Raw genomic sequence first — 21,308 nt, forward strand, 5'->3', positions numbered from 1 at the left:
TATGAATGTTTGCCAAAATTTTCCTCATCTGGATGCAATATTTGCTACTGTTGGGTAGTCTAAAAAACCTAACATGAATTGTGCAATAAGGTAACCTTAATTACTCAGCAATGGGACAGGATAAAATTAGCATATTTTTTTCTGCACAACGTAAAGAAAGCTATTGCATCACTCTGCCACTTTAGTCCAGCTTTCAAGAAGGCTGGGCCGCCTTGTTTGCTAACTGCAAGAGCTTTCATGCCTTGCGCATAGCACAAAGCTTACAAGCAAGTTGCACGCATGTTATCTTTGCGCGCATGCTATGTCAGACGTTACAAGACTCTTGGAAGATAAGAAGTGTGCATCTTGCCACCAAATCTAAGGTAATACCGCGCAGTGGCAGCCTTTTTCCTGCCCAACGGCAGAACTCCAAACATGGCAATGCATTCACTTCCAAGTAAATGCCTACTTCAAGGTCCTATTGGTCATTGTGATGACAAAAAGTTGCTCAAGTATTATTTGTGCATGCTAGCTCAATGAAGAACATTTTAGAGTTGGCAGTTTATGCAGAGGCTGTTAGTGCAAGCAACTTTCATTCACTTAGATCTAGCAGATCACACTTGCATGCCTGCAGCAAAGTCGAGTGTTCACAGTTATCAATTATTAATAAATCCAAAAGTTAGAATTTCAAACTTTACCTAAATTATTCATGCTGCAGCTACTCGATTCGCTTAATAAGTATTTGCGCTTGCCCAGCATTGCAACCGCACCTGGCTCCGGTTGTGGATGACTGCCAGGGCCGAGAGGGACTTGCGGTTGGCGAGCCGCTCCTTGCAGTCCTTGGCGGAGTCTCGGCGCCACTTCAGTTGGGTGAAAACATCCACGTCCAGGTAGACGAGCTGCCGCAGCGCCATCTGCCCCACGCACGCCAGGGCGCGGGACAGAATCACGCTCGGGCACTGGACCACTGCGTTCACCCCTACCCCATCCATCGTCGGCCGCGGCCGAGGCTCCTCGGAGGATCCTTCACACTCCATGCCCTGCTCTTCCCGAGAATCGGGGGTCTCTGCTATGTTGGGGGATCCTTCTCTGTCACCCGCCTTCGCCTGCTCAGTCTGCTCGGCGGTGCCAGTTGCTTCCGATGGCACCTCACTGACCTCAGCGTCCCCTGGCGACGAAGAACGTGAAAAACGAAGGCCTTCCAATCAGGGGCTTGCTTTTGGAATGCGAAGACTACAAAGTGCCAGCAGCTTCCATTCGGGAGAATGAAAAAGAGGAGCCGTGCCAATCCCAAAGTGGACCCCAAATGTGCATTTGCCAGCATTGCAAACGGCCCTCCGTAGAGGGAGAGGAGTGATAGAGAAATTTTAAGTGATATCCCAATATTGGGATGCTCCTTTGCCGTCCTGCCCTTCTGTGCTGCCTATTTCGCCATGACCGATAGATGCCACATCAGAGGGGAAAGGAAAGATGCTGCTCCCGAGACCCTTGTCCCTTTTGCATCAGATGTAAATTACAGAATACGTTTCTTTCCACGGCATGAACCTCATCAACACCAATATTTTAATGTTGTATTTGGTTGGTCGCTATAATCCTATATGTCAGCGCTGATACAGAGGCCACCCCCAATTTCAGCGAAAGACATGACTCCCCAACTGAAAGCTTTACTAATTTTGGAACAGCGGGCGACTGCAGTGCTGTGGCAGTCGGAGAGACCTTACTGCTCATGCCAATAGGACCAGCCTGTGGTGCCATTTTCAAACACATTTAAAAGCACTACATGCAGCCAGCTGGGCCGCCCAAAGATGGCTTACCACCACGGCAGATATTTGATGGCCGCTTTCGTAAGGAGCTCAAATGGTGATTTGTACTGCCATTTTCAACCACATTATCGGCCCCTTTCCCACATTTGTAACTTTGTTGACGTCTTGAGGTGCATTTTGGACAGCAGTAATAAGCAGTCACTGGAGCTACCAGTACCACTTTACGGCCGACACGTTGTAGCCGCCGGCCGCTCTGCATGGGTGGCATCCATGATAGTGTCAGTGTACCTGCCTGTGCGCAGCGCACTTTAGCGTGAAAAACAAAAACTCCATGCCCAACTAAACCCTCCAAAAACAAACTGCTGGCTAGGCCTCGGTTCGGTGGCAGCAAAGTTGCAGAAAACATCTAACTCGGCAGCCCACTGGTGACAGATGCGGCAGGTGGTGTCACATGGCCTTCTTGCACCAAGATAGTGAAGGCACTCCAATTTCGGAGTCACAGCGGATGAGGATGCTCCAAGAGAACCAGCCGAACGATTTTGTCCGCCCGAATACAGCATAAATGACTTCTGCATTGGTCTGGGTTTACACAAGACTCACAATAAACGTCTCTTGCATTACGATACATTGCAAAACCAACCAGCTAGCACACTGCTGCAGCCAGACAAAAACACCACCAACAAAGCTAGCTTGGTGCACCGACCTCTGAAAGTCAAGGGCTCCATAGGTAGCTGCAGCTTCAAGCTGCCACGTGGGGCAATGCCAAGCAGCACCCGTGGAAGCGTGTATGTATGGCTACTTTGTGTCTTGAAGGCACATTTGAACCAGGAGAGGACGCAAGATCCACTTGAAACACTGACTGAACGTTCCATCAAAACTATACCTGACTTTAGTACACGCGCCATCTCTACGAGAACAAACCTCTTTAAATAACAACTGCTTCTAATTTATGTACGCTGTACCCAGTCCCCAGCAGCTTTACAATGCATGACCAATGTGTTGATCAGTGACAATAAAACTCTGATTCATTAGTTAGGCACTGTTGACTTGCGCAACAACAAACTGCACTCGCGTGCAATCAAAGGAAGAATTAAAAAAAAAACATGGGCAACACTGGGACAACGACAGGATGTCGTACCATTCACTGCTTGTTGCTGGGACAGTGAGATTATTTGGTCAGCCAAGGTGAACAGAAGGTCATCAGCAAACTTCGATGGCTGCTTGGACATCTTGTAGACAACGTCAAGGGCCTTTTCCATGGTGGGGCTCCAAACAGAGATGCTCGTATCGGCAAACGCTGAAAAGGGTTTCAGGAAACACTAGCAATATGCTCACTCACATTGCATAACGCTAAGTAGCAGTAGCACTACATAGTACCAAGGAGCTACAAGACCAAACTGTAAATCATAGGCAAAAGTTAGCTGCTTTCTCTCTCTTTTACTGTTGAAGAAAAATATAATGCTAAGACAACCGCATCTCAGAAACAGCAATATCTAAATCCTTGTGAGAGTCCAAAATAAAAAATAAAATCTTTATTAGCACCAATGGACCTGAATTGCAAAAGATTAAATTCAACAATATCGAGAAATGGAACAAGTCAGCACTAAGCACTGAGTTTAGGTGTTGGTATTTTGTTTTATTACAGTACTACACTCAAAAGCAGCAATAAGAGTCGTTAAATGCAGCAAATGCTGGGACTGCGCACACAGTATGCAGCACTTACTTTCCACAAGAACGCTTTTGAGCCTTCGAAACATGTTGTGATCACCCTCTAAACGCTGCACTGGAGGCTTGTCCAGCTAGGAAAAAAAAGAAAAGAATGGAGTTAGTACGAGACTCCGCAATTATTGCAGGCAAGAGAAACTCTCCACAATTTGAAGATTTTGTTAACGACATCTTGATTTGTGAAAGTATCGATACTGCAGAGTTGAAATTTATGCATTGTTAACCAGGCTCTAGCTTTGCCACAGCACTGCCAGACAGCCGAAATCTGCACCATGGTCGGCAAGTTTGGTGTAATTTTTGAGCTACCAGTATATATATATATATATATATGTTTGGTGAATCACTACATAAAACAAATTCTAGTGAAACTAGAGGGATAAACGGCTCAAACAACCACGACAGAGGTGAATTGCAGCCATTACAAAAAAGCAAATGCTCTATTTTGTGAGACAGTGTTATTCTAGAAACCTTGAAAAAAAGATTTGTGTGAACCACTTGCTTGTTTGCTGAAATTTGGCAAAGGATTGTATTTATAATCTATTTTGTTTAATACTGACACTAGCAACAGCAAGACGAGCAACAGTGCTTATGCAGTTAATTCACAACATCAGCACTAGCTTCTAAGTTCTAGCTGATTAGGGACTGGTAAAAAAAACGATGCACCTTTCCGTCTAACAACAGCGATGGTTGAAAGCGAAGTTTCTCGTGGTGGATTCCTGTGTTGATATAAAAACCTAAAGCAGGCTTCACCTGTGAAAGCGTATATTTCTATACAGGTGGAAGCTGGGCTTTCTTGCAGTGGGTTTTGAGGTGGACTACAGACGCCATCAGTGAGACATGGAAAGCTTCGATTGAAGCTTCGACCGTGTCGGAATGGCGCATCAGATAAACGTCGGCTCCACAAAGCAAGAGACCCAGGTTCGATTCTGACCACAGGAATCGTTTTTTTTTTTTTTTTCTTTCACTGGTGGGCTAACGTACGGGATAGCAGAGGACCCTGGCTAGCTTCACTAGAGAAAGTGCTATGCCTATACTAGCCCCAGTGGAGTCCGAAAACTCACGCACGGGTTTGGGCACTCACATGTGGTAGACAGACTCCGGCTATCCTAAATAAGGCTTCATTGCCTGGCAGATACAGGGCATATACCAGACAACACGACTATTGCTCACGGGGAGTCAGTGGCTCCATCCGCTCACTCAAGTCGCGGGGACATCTGTCATCGCAGTGGCGGGAGCAAGGGGTGGGGGCTTCCCTTGCAACCGGTCAGGACCGAATCTCTCAGCAGAGTCCCATGGAGCCAACTGGGTTCTCAGTCATTGGGGCATTGGGAGTAGGCACTCCCGAACCAACCGATTCCGACCAGCTCGCCCAGTCGACTCCCCAGCGGAATGCTCGAGCGTACCGCAGGTAGGCTCGGGGGTAGAGGAGGTCTCCCCACGGGTCGGGGAGAGGGTAGGCGCGAAGGAAAGCTACAAGCTGGTCCTCCTTCCCCAACGCCCTCGGACACACGTCCACGGCGAGCCGGTTCGGCGCTTCACATGGGGTCATGAAGAAGTCATGACTCACATAACACACCGGCTTCCAAAAATGGCAGCTCCCAGCTCACCAAAACATGTGCAGACGAGGCGTAGGGAAACAAGGGTCCCCACACACTTCACCCACGATTATCATCATAGCCCGAGAAAGTTGGCCTTCCTGCAGTGGGTTTTGAGGACTACAGACACCATCAGTAAGACATAGAAAGCTTCGCTATAAAAAGCTGGTCCAGGGGACATGACCCTCTCAGGCATGAACTGGTTATTAATGGTAAACTTTTTGCGAGGTATCTTTAACCAGCGACCATTTGCTGGTTTTATCAACTGTTTTTATTGGCTGTTTAAAACTGGGCTTAAAATGGTTTTGATACTCGGGTACATACTCAGCTATAGTTTTTGCGTCCTTACTTATGACATGTCGGTTGTGCTGACGGAAGGTTTAAACCACGACCAACTTTACTTCGGACCTGCCCAGCCAGCGGCACTCTATGGGAGCGCTTGCGCTGAGTCTCATTTGGCCCCAGGCCACTAGGGGCGCTTTTACGCACTGTTGCAGCAAGCGGCGGCTACGCTGGCAATGCGTGCTCGAGCGCTAGTAGCAGCCGTCTGGCGTGGGAATTCGTGTTTAATCACAGTTCAGTTAATTGATTTCGGTAATTCCGAATGAATAAGTAGCAGTTTTACGGTGACCATCCCTGAATGAATGTTTTTTTCCGATTCAGCGTGCTAAGGCGGGGCGGGGCCTCTTGACTGGCTTTCCCGTTGTGAGATGCGTTACGGTGCACGCAACGCATTTAGTTTTGTGGTCTGATATGAAGTGATGCTGAAAAGAAATAACATTATCTCACGTACTGACAACGGAACTGGCTAGCTAACCAAAGTGTACAGGTTCATACTCGCAGGGGGAGGTTATTACCGAATTTGATGTACATTGGGAAGTTCATAGCATAAACCAAACTTATGTCATAAAAGCTTCCCAGGAACTCTTTTTGTTATAGTAAATACAACAAAATTGAAGCTTTCTGTTGAAATTCCTCATGAAGTGTAGCGGTTTTTTCCTTGCTATAAGGATGCGGAAGAATTTTCTATGCTCAGAAAACAAAATGCAAAAATTCAAGCACTGAAGATGCTAGTTACGGTCTTGCATGCACTAATTAGCGACGATGATTTGGCCCCTTCTTTGCGAATCAATTGGAAATTCTTTACTGAGAGTGCATGTGAAGTGCTACAATGACCTGCTACACTACTAACTCAACAACGATGTCATTTTAAGCCTATTTACAGGCTAATTTTATTTACATACACAATGCCACGGTTTACGCACACACTGCCACACTGTAGTCAGGTTTTCAGAACAGTAATGAATGCTAGTATTGCACAATCCTTTTCACTTGGGCATTTTTTTTTCAAAAGTTCATTTTCGTTCACAACCATACACTTCACTTGAACAATGGAGCACAGTAGTCACACTCTCAGCACTATTCTGGAGTCTGGTTTTTCCACAATCCTTTTCCCTTTGCCACTCTTCGCCATTTTCTCCGCAACAAAATTTGTGAAAAAAGGTCGGCTGAACTTTTCCAACCCGAGCTCAACCACTGCCCTCGTATGACTATCCGTTGAGCCGTCGTGGCTGAAAAGCTTGTTTTCCAGTACAGCTGGTAGCACCGTCCTCACAAAAAGTGCCATCGGTGTTTTTGTAGGATATCGCAAGTTTTGCGAATGCTTGGGCCGCTCTTTCCAGTGCACATACGAATTCCAGGAACTGAAGCCTCGGATAAGATAGCCCACCCCGTCTAAATTGAAGATCACCGCAGTGGCAGGTCCAGATGAGCGAGGCACCTTAAGCTGCTCCACGCAGAGTGAGCACTTAATGTGTTCGTCGACGGTTCTCTTACGAAAGCCCGCAATGAGGCCCAGTGTGCTGGCCTTGATGCTTGGAACTGAATAACCTAAAAAAGACACCAATAAATTCGGTGGGAACATGAGAGGTACGCTCAGATGTAAAGACAGCGCACCGCTGCTCGTTGCTTTTTAACACCAACTGCCCATATTAAAATACAATAACTATGCGCAGTGAAGCATGCTAGCTTCAATTTGTCGTGATCGGTTGAGCGATAAAGCGCATAATTACAAAAATCAAACACAATTGTGAAGGGAAAAAAATAAAAATAAAACGAAGGGTGTTCTCATCTTTTCTTGAGACTGTCTTTATCCATTTGTCTCAAACTTCGGTGACGGGGAACTTGTGAAAGGAAACATTTCTCACCTTACCTTCTTCAGATCTACAATAAGGTACGAAACAGTATACCATCGTGCTCCTTCAAAAGAAAAACTCGCTTCAGAGGACTGAATAAGCTGTATTTTTCATGTCTGAAACTTCGTGCTTTACATACAGCAGACGCAACTTACGCTCCACGCCGCATCTGCAATAGCGTGTTCTGCAAGGCTGCGCCCACGCGTGCGGCGGCTGCGGCGGTGAGGAACGACAGGGCGTAAGTAGCGGCACTCCACTAGCAGCGGCGAAAATTATCCCCGCGACAGCGGTGCTGGGGCCGCGCTCGCTGGGCAGGTCCGAAGAATAGTTAGTCGTGGTTTAATCATGGACGTCAAACAACCCGATGCGATCTGTCTAGTGTCCTCCGTGGCCGAACGGATCAGGTTGGTGTGTTATACAAACAATAAGACGCCGACAACACGGGATGGAAACAGACATCTCCACGTTTGCTTGCTAGAATAAAGCTCGGGTCCTTCCAAGTTTTATACAGCTAATTTGCTAGTAAACAAATTAAAAACAAACAAGTTTGGTTTCATGCACTCCGTGGACTGCTTCCAGCTTCGCAGATCATCCTTCTTCACAGAATGGAAGGGCACTATTTTTTTTCCCCACCTAGTCTTTTTTCAGTCGCTGCAGGAATTTAAAAGAAGACTAAGTGCGAGAAATCACAAAAACGCCTTGTGTCACGTTCAAAATACTTGCAGTAAGACACTTTTTGCACCACGTAGAGCAACAGCCGGCTGCGGTGATGAGGCACAGGGGAAACTTCTGTTGCCATTCTGAAGTTGTCCCCGGGTATAGACCATCTGAAGTTTCCGCCGAATACAGTGCCGCTTGCCACCACTCGCCAGGGCGGTACTCCTCACGTAAACAAATGCCCACATGTGTGAAAGGAAGCGAGTAATAGCGCCACGTAAAGAAGACGGAGGCGACGAAGCTGTGTGCATGGTGTGTGGCTTTTCTGTGAGCCGCAATGGCCGACATCGTGTAGATATATATCACTTCGCATTCAACCATTATTCCTGTCATTTGTCTTGCCACCACGTAACAATAGTATGCATAAAAATATCACTGGAGATTGTCATACTAACACAGATTTGTCACTCTGGTGAGCAACGGACTAACAGGGAGCGAGTGCGTATTTCGCTGTGTACAATACACCAATCACCTATCATCATAGCTAGCTGTGTTCTCACCAATGTGGACCTCTCCCTGTATGTAAACAACGTGACGTCACGAAGCGCACGTGCGCGACGGGTGGCGCTTGCTGGCGGCCACTAAGTGCGGTGGCGGCTGGCAGAACGCGCCTGCGCCGACGGCCCGGCCTGGCCGCGCGGCGCCCGAAAGGAACGATGTGCCGTTGGTTCGGGCCGTCACTGGCCGCCCACATTGCAGGTTGGGGTCTAACTATCCTAGCTGTGGCCGTCGCACCTCCATGTAGCTTTTCACATCTACAACGTCCGCAACACTTTCGCTTACCGTACGGTCAACTGAAGGGCGACGCTTTCGGATAATCAGTGCGCTTCAGAACAGCCTTAACGAGTTATTCTGAAGGTTGGTGCTGTTGCGACGCATTCCAAGAATGTTTTTTAAGATTCTTTGTGTTCGTACACATACCAAGGAAAGCTAATTTATTGTTGCTTTCGAGGTCCGCTTAAGCTAAGCGCGGTGCCTCAGGCAGCGTAAATGCTCCCTGTTCTTGGTCTCTTTGCGTCGCCCGGAGACAGTGGCGTACACACGATGATTTCATGTCGAGGGGAAAAAGGGAAGGTAAAGCATGAAAGGATTAAAAAGTAAAATAAGCAGCAGCGAAACAAAAATATGAAGAGCAAAAGGCAAAAATTATTCCAATAAAAATATCGCAATGATGTCGTTCTTTACGTGATTGACCGATTGTTTTGTTATCTTTTTCCCCAGTGAAATCTCGAAACGGTTCGTCATCATTGTGAGAGTAACATAGCAGCCACATACACATATGGTTAGTGCATATATCTTGCGACAGTGCACTGAAATAATTTTCGGTAGTCATTATTTCATGATAGTTAAAGTTAGTGTCCTTGTACGCCCGCTGTACGCCAGCGTCGGGAGGCCGCAACAGAAGAATACATTCACTGAGTTTGCTCGCTTAGGGCAAACACATTTTCGAGTTTTTTCGAGTCGCGTGAGCGGCCCATCTCGCGCCGAAGGCATAATGCTACATGTGAGCACGGCAAGCATCTCTGTTTTGCCGTATCCTCAAGGCAGAACATCATTGATCAAGGTAAAAATTTATTGCACTTACAAGCAATGAATTTCGTTTGTCTTGAAGAGATCCCCCCATAACAAAAAGACCAAACTTGTCGTCGATCAGGCGGCAGGCGGCTATTGCGGATCCCTCGTCGAAACATTTATTTCGCGTCGCCTAAGCAGGTTAGTTAGGCATTCATTGTGTTTTAATGCAGTGCTCTACCTCCTCAAAACATGACAATATTTCGCAGCAAGAAAATTTCCATCTGCCCCCGACCCCCGGCACTATTTCAATGACCAAATTTCTGCTGGTGCTACATGATAGCAGATGGTTGATAAACAGTATCATTTCATGGCACGAATCAGCGCGGACGGCCAATGTAGACGGTATGACTGCGCTTTGGAGAACAACTGAAGTTCGAGAATGGGAAATGTTGCTACGAGTAAGAGCAGACTATGTCGCTGCTTTGGCTGCCAGCCTCTTCGGCACATTGCGTGCATCCACAATACACGCCGAATTTACCTCTTTGGGGACTCCGAAAAGTCTGATGCCACTGATTTTGCTCGCAAAATTTGCGTAGCCGAGAGCACAGCAGCCCACCGGCATCAGAAAAGCCAACACGTAAACAAAAACTCCACTTTTGCGCGCGTCTAATGCAGCCTCACTGCATACGCCCCGCGCGCCAGTCCGAATGTTTTACCGACCACCCCCCCCGGCCACACCCAGCACGTGCGCTTTCCGTGACGTCACGGCCGCCGCGTGACGTACCCCGGGAGAGGTCCATTCCTTGCAAAAAAAGGGAACCCTGGATTTATTTATTTTTTTAGTTGCTCCATTAGTTGTCCCCTTGCCTAGTTTGAAGCCACAGCTTCCACAGACACAAAGCCACCCGAGCGTTATGCCCACACACAATGCAGCAACCCACAGGGACCCAGCAGAAGTGCGGTATTACCGATCCTAAGTGGGTGAGCTTCTCGATGATCTTACACGTGAGCCTGACAAGGTCAAGGTCAGCTTTCCCACGTTCTCCAAATCCAACAGAGATGAGAACCTCCAGGTTTTTCTGCACCACTGTGTTGTCAGCGCTGCAAGAGCAAGAACAGGCACGATTCCATGGTGACTGAAAGCTCCTGCATTGCCCACGACACATGCTAGCTGGACACGAGTGCAGTGCTACTACCGCAACGACCCCAAAGTACGGGTTATGCGTAGCAACCGTAAACTTAGCTCATTGCACTGCATCAGTGTGAAGGCTTGTGGCAAGCAGAGGAAGTGGGGCAAAACAAACCAAAAACGCCACAGTTAAAAGGACAGCCAACCGATTTTTGTAGAGTATTTGCTCTCTATCCCATATGAAAGGGCATCATTTCAAACAGGTTGAACCAAAACGGTTTTCCTGATACATAGGGCCCTAGAACGTTTAAAAGTGGAATTTTTAGATCTTCCAGCATTAGGTATGCTACCAAAACAAATGCTGGCAACCATGACAGTGAGCCATATGCATGTGTTAAAATCTTGCGGGCCTCGGGCCTGAGACCACAAATAGTATCTCTGAAGTTGTCAGTGCAAAACGCGTGAGTCGTCAGCCTGCGTAAATCCCATGCGGGTGCCCATGAGTGCTAGGCCTAGTGCTCATCTTCTGGCACCTCTCGTTTTTGTTTTTGTTGTTGTTTTTTCCCTTTAACACTCTGGAGGCTGGGGCAAATTGAACACCGGAGCACATCGGCGGCTGAGGCGGTCGTTGCAACAGGCAAGGTTTCAAACAATAAAGTTTAATAAGTGGCATGTGGTGAGGAAGAAAAGATGGCAGAACACATTGTTCTGATGTGCAAACAGCTGAATCGCCACCATCCCAGTGGTGCCACCCGGGAGGAGGCGCTAGGTTTCGTTGCACGTCTGCCCTCAGGGGGCACACTTGGCACAAACGACACCACGGATGCAAGCGAAGCACCCAAGGATGGGTGACCAGTAACGACACACTGAATCCAGTTGACACTACGAAGTGCTGACTGGAGGAATGGCAAAGACACACTCATTAGAGTGAGAAAGGGCGATGACGAACACAACTACTATTCAGGTTAGGATTTTCGGGCGATTATTGGGGCAGCCGCCTTGCCATCGTCATCATATCAGTGTGCCGACATATTTTTAGCTGTATGCAAGATCAGGGGTGAGACAGCTGAAGCAGATTTGGGAGCAGTTTTTGGAGCAGCGAAATCTCGCTTTTGGAGCAGAAGAACCTTGATTTGGAGCAGTTAACGACATTTATTGTAACATTAGGTGCCTGAAAAATCAAATTTTTGGAAACTCTGGGGGGGGGGGGGGGGGGGGAGGGGGGTGCACTTTTTAATCAGTTTTGAATGTACATAACGCTGCAACAGCCTTTCAATAAAGTTTTTTCTACCAGAGTATCACAAGGTATAAAATGCACTACCTTTTTACAAACCATTTTTAAATTCTTAGGCTCTGTGATGTGGAGTTCCGTGGAAAATATCGAATTGAAAAACTAAGCAATCGTAAGGCATTTTTATTATCATGCGAATGCCGAAATTATTATTTTTGTAATCCCAGACTCTGCTTTAGGCCCAAGTGTAGAGCCACGGCAAAAGTTGCGCAAAGCGAAATTACAGTCGTCGCACCCCACTAGCTTTCCCATTTCAATCCCTAGGTGCACGTTCACTACGATCGTAATTTGAGTAACGTTGGTATGTTTAGCCACCTCCCTTTTGGCATTAAATTTCACTTCAGATAGATGAACCATTATTACCAGCGAGCATAATAGAGAGTTTTAGTATAGTGTTTCAGCTGTGGCGTTAACGTTTGCACGCCGCTATCGCAAACGGATAGCGCGTCGTTACACGACAGTTAGCGTGCCCGCTAATTAGCGTGCCCGATAAGTGGTGCTTTCCGCTATACTAAAACTCTCCGCTATCGGAGACTGCTTGAACATTTTGCGGCGATGTAGCCTGCGCCGCCCCTTCTGCAGTGTCAACCGTCCCATTCCCACCGCTCGCAAGCTCGCTGTCAAAGGCAAACATTTTGCGGCGATGTAGCCTGCACCGCCCCTTCTGCAGTGTCGACCATCCTATTCCCGCCGCTCGCAAGCTCGCTGTCAAAGGCAGCAATAACTCAGTGTTTTATAACACCGCAATGAGTCTGAAGTTTCACTTCAAGCACGCACCGCACCTCACACTCAAGGCCAAAACGCGGCGAATTCGTGGGCACCACGTTAACTCTGTCTTTCGAGTGGCGCAACTTCCCATTACAGATCAAACAACTAAATGTAAACCTAGCCCCCCCCCTTCCCATAATCAAAACCACGGTAGAAATCTGTGAAGATAGCTCTGCCTGAACTAGAGTGAACTTAGCCACCAGGGGCCAATTGTGTTCGATCTCGGGGCGAATACTTCATGCAAAAATGTAGCTGTGCTATAATAGCCAGGTCCCGTCTTCAAGGCTCTGCCAACAACAGCAAAGATAATTCGCTATGAGCATGACAGGCCATGATTTCTAGAACTAGTAGACAGAAACGCCAGCCAGTGCGGCAACATTCAGTCGTTCACACAAAGTTTAACCCCAGCCGTAGACTTGGTTTGCGATTTCAGGGGCTGGACAGTGTTTGGGCCTAGTGAGGCACTACCATGCTTACTCACACAGTGATCACAGCCCCAAATGGGCCATGAAAATATAGATTTTTTAACTGCGATGCTGTTGTTGGTTGAGGCTTTTATGGGACGAGGCGTGGTGGGAGAGCAAGTGCCAAGCACCAAGCACAGGTTCAGCATGGTGGGGAGAGGGGGAGCAGGTGGGCAGAGCCGAGGAAAGGAGGGGAGGAGTCTGCCAATAATTGGAGAGCGTGTGCCCAACAAATGGTTCGGAAGAGCGCGCATACCTATATAGACAAGTTCACTTTGCGGTCGTTTCTTGAAGGTTTGGAAAATGGGTAAAATACCGCGCTCTTTAGAAGAAGAAGCCACCCGTTGGGAGCGCCGGTGAGAGTTGGTGCGCAAATGGGCACGAACTGGATTCGATCTGCTGGCTTTGAGAAGTTCTATGAAGCTTAGCCTTGCGATTAAAGGAGCACTGACGCCAATTTTCGGCGTTAATATTATTGCACAGTTCGCTTCCTTCACTTAACAGAATACCCTGACTGAAATATGAGCGGCCTGCGACGCGAAGAACGTAGTTCAATTGGATCTCATTTATCGCGCCGACGGAGCAGCGCGTGGAGCGGCACTCAGCAAATGGACATCAGCGTGACATCACTCCAGGAGAGGAAAAAGAAGTGACGTGACGGCGCTCGTCAAAAACTCGTGACGTCACTTCACGCGCGCGGCCCCACGAGCGGCGAGCGGGCGCAACACCCTCTCAAGCGGGCGCCGGTGATGTCCGCACAAAGCGGTGAGGTCAGGCAGGGAGTCTGTCATATGTGCCGTCGGGATGAAAGCGCAGGAACTTGAAACAAATGATTTTCAGGCCATTCAATGTAATTAACTATCGCACGCTGAAGTATTCAAAGTGCTGTTTCAGGTTGGCCAGACCATTAAGCATCGATAAAAGCAATAAAAGTGTAACAAAATTTTCGTGTCAGTGCTCCTTTAAGGAACGCCAGGCAGCTTTGCTGTTCACATCAGCATTCGCGACATTAAGTCAATGAAGCTGGGCTAATTTTTTGTCCTTACACAATGCATGTACCCCAAACACACAGTGGTAATCATCAGCTTCTTCTGATGGGTGGTGATGTTGCATAGCTGTCGAGGTCTTGAGGACCGAGCCATCTTCCAACTGCTGCACAAACAACACTTTGCATGGCAGTGATGGCAGGAACACAAAAAACCCCTTGCAAAGACACTTGCACCCAGGCAGGATTGATGGTGTTGGCCTCACTATCTCTTTTGTGATGATGCACAATGGTTTTGACGTTGATTGGCATGTCGCTAGGCTCAATGATAAGGTCACCTAACGTTAGGGCTGTCTATAGGCCCGACAACATATGCACTCAGGTGCATTGGCCAGTGATGAAAGCAGCTGTCACAGACACGCAAGCGATTCACCACTTCCCATTTGGCTGTGATATTGCCGCGAACCTTGCATTGAGCTTGTTTGTTTATGTTTTGTTTTTACTGCTTGGCTGCGCCGGTCTGTGTTATCTGTGTGCCAAGTGAAGCGTTTGCTCCATTCTTTATTTTTATGCCACACGTGTTATCTGCTTTGATAGGGAGAGCGCTTCGAACTAACGTCATCAGCCTAGAAACACTCGCGCCCAAAGATAAATTCCCGCAGAGCAGACGGTGCGGTATTTGACTTGCCGACGCTCGCTTGCGCACGTCACTTTGTTGACTGCTGCTTCGCCACCTGTGTACTCTTTGAGTTGTTAGGGGAGCACAAGTTCACTCCAATAAACTTGTTTTCCTTGAAGGCAACTGCGTCGTCTTTGGCTTCGTAACAATACCAACATAATCATTCATACATGTGCCCTCACAACTCAATGCATTGTCACACCACAAGAGAGAGCCTAAATACCGCCGTAACTTTTTCATTCTTTTTTGTGTGCTCATTTCCTTTTCTTGCTAAGATGTTCTGCCACACTGAAAGTTTGTTGCTGCCCTGCTGTGACTTTCCACAACAGTTTGTGTTTGCAACACGTTTAGTCAATGCACCCGAACAGAACTCCAGATTGAAAACTACTGACAGACTTGTTGTGCCATGCTGCAGTCTCTGCACTGTAAAGCCTGAACATGGATCCCATGCAAAACGAAGCACCTAAATGCGGGGGGGGGAGTGGGAGGAGCTCACCTGGCCACCATGCCGAGCAGCTCTGCCGCCGCCAGGCACTGGTCCCTGGTGGTGCCTGGCTGCTCCATCTTGTAGCGCTCCCAGAGGAAGCGCACCACCATGGGGGACACGTCGCCCGTCTTCACCAACTCCCCCACCTGGACATAACAGGGTTGTTAGTCGTGTTAGTATCTGTCTGCAGTCATGTTAGTATCTGCAGTCGTGTCTGCAGTTGTGTTAGTATATGTGGAACCTGCAGACAGTTCACTCACTGCTCAGATACCGTCTGCCCCAACTACATTTTCACCCTCTTACACTCTGGACCACAATGCCACTGCGATAAACCTTCTAGAGACCAACGCTTGTTCAAAGCATTTCCGTGAACTCCAGTGAACTTTGCAGTCCCATTTGAGTACAAAAAATCAAAGCCCCTTTCTTAACAATTCCCTGCCCACACCTACTCAACTCGATAGTAGTTTATCGATGCTTTCAAGTTCAAATTTTGATGTTCTTCCATTCAAATTTGGCTCTTTCCAAGTATGCTCTGAGAGCTGGCACTATCTACTGAGTAGTAGAGACGCTCCCATCCTCTTTCCTTTCGTTTTTTCGTGAAGCGCCAATTTTTTTCTGATACCCCTGTTCAACACAAGTCACAGAAAATGCAAACGTATCGAAATTGTAAATTGTGCCACGAACAAAAAAAGGTGGAGCAAAAAACCAATCTTTCCTGCGATTCATGAGCGGCCAACTTATGTTTCCCAAACTCGAGGAGCAGCTTTACCCAGTGGCAGGAAACCCAGCAGAGCTAACTGGTTTTTTTTTGTTGTTGTTTTTTTAAGTCAAGAAATTTTACAGTTAGGCATTTCATACAGTCAAACCCAGCTATAACGAACCCGGATAGAGCGAATCATGCTATATATCGAACAAAAATAATTCAGTTACGGAAATACATGGGAAATATATTCCTTATAACGAAGTTCACATCCGATATATCGAACTCTCAGCACCTAGAATGGCTGCCGAAATGCATGATCTCGGTGCGGCGATTGAACTGCTGATTGGCCATGACCACGGAGCAAGAGCCGCGACTGAGACATTGCACCTCACACGGAGCGACGTGACACCCACTACTCTCCGTAACTGTTTCCGACGCGCGGGATTCGCGACGGAACCCGCCCAGTCAGCGAGTCCGGACCAAGACAGCAGCATCGGTGAACTGTGGTAAGAGCTCGCCAGCGTTCCCGATGATGTCGCGAGTGAAATCCGACCGACGCTTATAATGAAGCGCTTTCGGCAGTCGATGTGCTCCGCCAATGCTTCTTAGATTTTTGAGGACGCGGACTCGAACTGGTGCAAACAACGTTCTGTGTAGAGAATGCTATGCTAGTTGAAGCCGCCAAAACGAAAGTGAAAACAAAAATCACCGCTTTTTTTTCTCCAGCGTGGGCAGTTAAGGCGGAAAGTAGCTTTATTACTTGCAATAAATGGATTATTTTGGTATGGTAATGGCTACTGTACTGTGTTCGTTTCTGCATACGCGGATGGCGGAGTTGGTGGGGGGGGGGGGGACGGGTTCGGCTATATCGAACTATTGGATATACCGAACTAATCGCGGTGCATATTGCAGTTCGCTATAAACGGGTTTGACTGTATTTGCAGGCGTTTTGCACTGCTAGTATGTGTACAAAATGTACATCTTTGTTTTTTTGTGTTTCTTTGTGTAAAGCAACACCAACATTTTTCTGTAGTTTTTTTTTCCCACATTAAAATTTTCGTTCGAAACAATCATCATTGCAAAGGAAATTTACCCTCCTACAATATGATACCATACACTTATATGTTAGATATTTTTCGCGACTCGGAAGAAATTTGGTGCTAGACTACCCAAAATCACTGCATTTCCCGTGGGCAGGAAAGTGCCAAAATGGTAAAAACACCCAGCTTTCTCTCATGCAACCCGAGTCAAAGCCAAAGCCCAAAATTCAAACTGCTTCGATCGTGTCAGATTGGTGCAATCGGATAGACGTTGGCAATTCATTACACGAGGCATCCAGGTTCGATTTCCAACCACGGGAAGCGTTTTCTTCTTGAGGCACTTGATGTGCCTTCGTGGAAACCTATTGCGTAAGATTTAGATTTTGGACTTTGAACACATTGGCTTTCGACCACAGAAAGCTTCGTGTTTCAACCATCTTTCCCTTCACCCAGTGTCATCATCGTCAGGGAAAGCTGCCTTCCTGCAGTGCATTTTGGGGCGTTGCCGTCAGTGAGGCACAGAAGGCTTCCCTTTAAAAGATGCACAGCAGCGATGTAGCTCCTGAAAAATGCAGGCGTTAAAGCAGCTGAAAAAGTACCATGATTGGCAGACATAAAGAAGTGAAGCAATGAGACTTTGAGCGCACTGAAACTAGATTATAATGATCACAAGCACTCAAGGGCAACAATGACATGCTTAAATCAAGGGGGATAAACAAGGGGGAGTTGAAAACTGTAAAATAGAAAGTACAGGTAGGTTAACTTTTGGGTTAATGCAGAGGAGAAACCTTGTATACCCCTCTCAGCAATTGTTGAGTGGCGTAAAACATTTATTCCTCCTTTTTTGCTCAAATTTCAAAAGATAATGCAGAAGTAAGATGTTGTGAGCAAACTTAAGTGCGTTTTAGAAGAACTCAAATAGCAATTGGACGCGGGTTACCGAATACACTATTCCGGCATGTTAACATTTCGCGAGAGGATTTTTTGATCAGTTCCACCAATCGCTCATACTTCCAACTTTGCAAAATCTAGTGCAGAAAATTGTTCGAGGTGGCAATGGTGGGGCTTAACATTCTTGTCATTCTTTAGCTTACCAAGATGCCTTTCCACTGAGATGTGGTACTTTTATGAACAGGCCACATCAACCACTGAATTGAGACCAACTTGTTTCTCATAATCGGAAGTGCTCAAATGCACAAAACACAAGGCCAGCATTACAGCTACACACACCTTGGCAGAGCATTGTCTCTCGACAACCAGCACCCACATATCGAGTCACTCACCAACTGTTCCAGGCACATTAGTTCACTTGGTGATGCAGAGATCACGAGTTCAGACAGTCCGTTTGTAATATTGCGTGCACGGGTTCTGGGGAGGGAAAAACAAGAAGGAAAAGGAATGTGTGGTGCAGAAAAGGCAAAGAAAAGAAGTAATTTTGCAACTACCACGCCTTCGTAACCCAACTGGAGTGGCAGGCGAAAGAGAGTTAACACCACACACTTGACATTGGTGGCGGGCTGGTTGAAGTAGACGTCCCGATAGCAGTTGGCCACGGCCTCCCGAATTGTGGGCTCCCTGGCCCAGACCAGGGGCAGCATGCGCCGGATGCCCACCACGGCACTTCTGATACCCAAACGGTGGGCGGACACAAAGAACGAGATGGCCTCAAGCACGTCCGACTGGATGCACGAGAACAGCAGGTCGCACAGCGTCGGGATCATCTCCTCAATCCTCTCCGCAAAGCCCACGCAGTCCTGCAGGGAAGACCAGTTCTCATGTCCTATTTATGCATATGCTAATTGCAAATCAAGACTAGATCAAGGCTCACAGAATGGGGCACAAGAAGTGCTAGTTTCCTGCATGTTACACCAGCCTCACTTACTACTGTGTCCGGCCGGATCATTCATACAGGTATCAGTAAAGAGACAACCAAATACTACATAGTGCAAGTCAAAAGCAAATAACAGCATGGGCAAATGTAACCCTTCAGTTTATGCATTCAACAAAACCCATCATAAAGGGAAGGTGCAGGTCGAAAAACTGCATTTTTTTTTTTTCAAAACCAAGTGCTTCTTTTGGTATGCTCTGCTTTCCTTCGAACCTTTTAATACGTTCACACGACAGCTTCTTCGCTTCCACTGGACAGCACTTCGAAGTCATTCTATGGCAACGTTACTTTGTTTCTAGCAAAGCTCATAACAAAGCTCAGCACAAGGCATATGAAAGTGAGACAGCTCCTTAACTGCTAGCACCTTCTCCGAAACTGAAAACCTACCCTGAGGTAGTGCACAAGCATCTTCTGTTTGTGAAGCTCCACAATGCCGCCTTCGCAGTTTAAGTCGGGTGGCAACTCCGAGGGGGGCTGGACGTCCTTTGGCAGTGGAGGCTCCGCGACGACTTTGTTGCCTGCAACGGTTTGACAGTGTGAACACAAACAGTACCAAAGCCTGCTGTAGCTAGGACCAACCTACTATCTGCAAGAACAGTTCTCAGGCATTTTATGGGCAACAATGCACTTGCAAGTATATGTGTGCTTAATTTAATTAAGTTTCGCAACATTTGCTGTAAGCAATCAGACACAATTTAACAGGTTTGTTTTCCTCAGAGCACACATACGGTATTTATTAGGTTATGAGGAGGTTACAAATACAGGACGCGAGAAAAATGAGAGGATCTAGGGAACATCAAGAAAAGTACTAAACCAACAATACAAGGCAAGAGAAATGACCTAAAAATTTCCTGTACAATCCAGAGAGCTTAAATGCAGCCGTTCTATAACGTACTTCATATGCACTATAGTTCACGGCTTGCTGACAATAAAGAACTGAATGGCAAGACGTTGTCCACTTGAATGCACAGCAGGAAAAAGAAAAAAGGATTTATCAATGCCTTGCTAATAGTATAGTACTACATAGTATTTAAATAAAGCACGCACGGACAGAAGGCCCACAAGCACAAAAGATGAAGAAACAACGAACACAGACAATTGCAAGAAGACAGGCCAGAAGCAAACCCATACACGTCACCCACCTTGATAGATATTTTTCAGTATATCCAGAAGGGCTGGCTTGGCGTCGCCATTTTCACCCTTTTCAACCTCTTTATCGTCGCCTCTGACAAGAAGGCAAGAAAAATGATCACAATCAAAAGAAAGCCGAGCTTTGAAGAGTTGGAACACCACACAGCACGCATTTGCTAAAATGTACATCCACTTTTCTTACATCAACCAGCGACAAAATGACTGCAGTGCCAACTTACGTGCCATTTTCACCACCACTGGGTTTGCAGAAGAGGTTCACGTCGGGGTACGCAACTGAGGCCTTTTTGAGCAATGCAACTGCCTCAGTGAAGCTTCCATTTTTGAGCAGTGCCCTTATCTTGTGCAGGACCCTGAAGAACAGAAGTTTCCATTAGGTGAAAGCCACCAAGGGGCCACTCAAATGGGTTTGGAAGGTTTCGTACAAAAAAGTTGTAAGAAAAGCATGTTCAGTACAATGCAGACAGCACAGCGGTTGGAGGAGGGGAGGCTCACTCGTCAAGTAGGACAAACTCCAACTCTTCCAAGGATACATCCTCGTCCTTTTCGCAGTCCTCCTCCAGCACTTCCTTCAGGTGTGGGAGCATATCCATCCAGGATGCATCAGCCGCTTTTTCCTTGGGCTCACCATCTTCCACTGGAAATGATGGCAAAGACTCAGAACGTGCTCGCTGCGACAGCTGGCAGCGATGAAATGATGTGACAGCCAAATGTGGCTTAGTAAATGCACATTGCACATGGTACCAGGTTGAAACATGCCAAAAGCTGCAGTCCTTTATGGTATTGTAGTTATGAGCATCAGAAAATATCAAGACAATGCGACTTCTTTGGCGAGATGCTGCCTTAGGTGCCTTAAATGCTGCCAGTGCTGCCTTAGGTGCCGGCAGGGCCAATACGTACACAGTGAAAACAATGAGCGCGACTTGAAAAAAAAGGGGGGGAGGGGGTAGCTAACTGTGTAACAGAGTGAAGGCCTATAAAGCAGATACTAGCAAGGTAAGCAAGGAGCCAAATGACAAGGTTTATGAGGTTTAAACGTTACAAAATTCCACTTGCCAATTTCATCCTTGAACACATTGCACAACACACGCAGCTTCTCCTCTTCAACGGCAAGGTTTGTCCTCAGATCTTGAAGCACCAGCTGGGTAGGAAGAAGAGAGATAACTTGCATGCTTATGCTGGTTTAGCGAATTATTTGCTTTTAACACAAGCCCAGTTTTCACGACTATGGAAAAA

The 21,308-nt window shown here is 47.0% G+C and overlaps 1 protein-coding gene across 1 annotated transcript in view; it reads right to left on the bottom strand.

The window, feature by feature from the left end:
* Nucleotides 1–21,308, bottom strand: part of LOC144156070 (condensin complex subunit 1-like) — a 65,153-nt gene that overhangs the window by 15,445 nt on the left and 28,400 nt on the right. The window contains exons 11-22 of the mRNA XM_077687858.1: nt 21,129–21,213; nt 20,568–20,709; nt 20,294–20,425; nt 20,066–20,148; nt 19,311–19,441; nt 18,536–18,789; nt 18,319–18,403; nt 15,302–15,438; nt 10,458–10,590; nt 3,466–3,541; nt 2,881–3,039; nt 750–1,147 (exon numbers count right to left, since the gene is read on the bottom strand). Of these exons, the coding sequence (XP_077543984.1) occupies nt 750–1,147; nt 2,881–3,039; nt 3,466–3,541; nt 10,458–10,590; nt 15,302–15,438; nt 18,319–18,403; nt 18,536–18,789; nt 19,311–19,441; nt 20,066–20,148; nt 20,294–20,425; nt 20,568–20,709; nt 21,129–21,213 (1,815 nt within the window). The remainder of the gene's footprint in view (nt 1–749; nt 1,148–2,880; nt 3,040–3,465; nt 3,542–10,457; nt 10,591–15,301; nt 15,439–18,318; nt 18,404–18,535; nt 18,790–19,310; nt 19,442–20,065; nt 20,149–20,293; nt 20,426–20,567; nt 20,710–21,128; nt 21,214–21,308) is intronic.

The sequence above is a fragment of the Haemaphysalis longicornis genome, unplaced genomic scaffold (genome assembly GCF_048455015.1).
Source record: "Haemaphysalis longicornis isolate Haplotype H1 unplaced genomic scaffold, Haemaphysalis longicornis Haplotype H1 scaffold_1, whole genome shotgun sequence".
Taxonomy (NCBI): Eukaryota; Metazoa; Arthropoda; class Arachnida; order Ixodida; family Ixodidae; genus Haemaphysalis; species Haemaphysalis longicornis.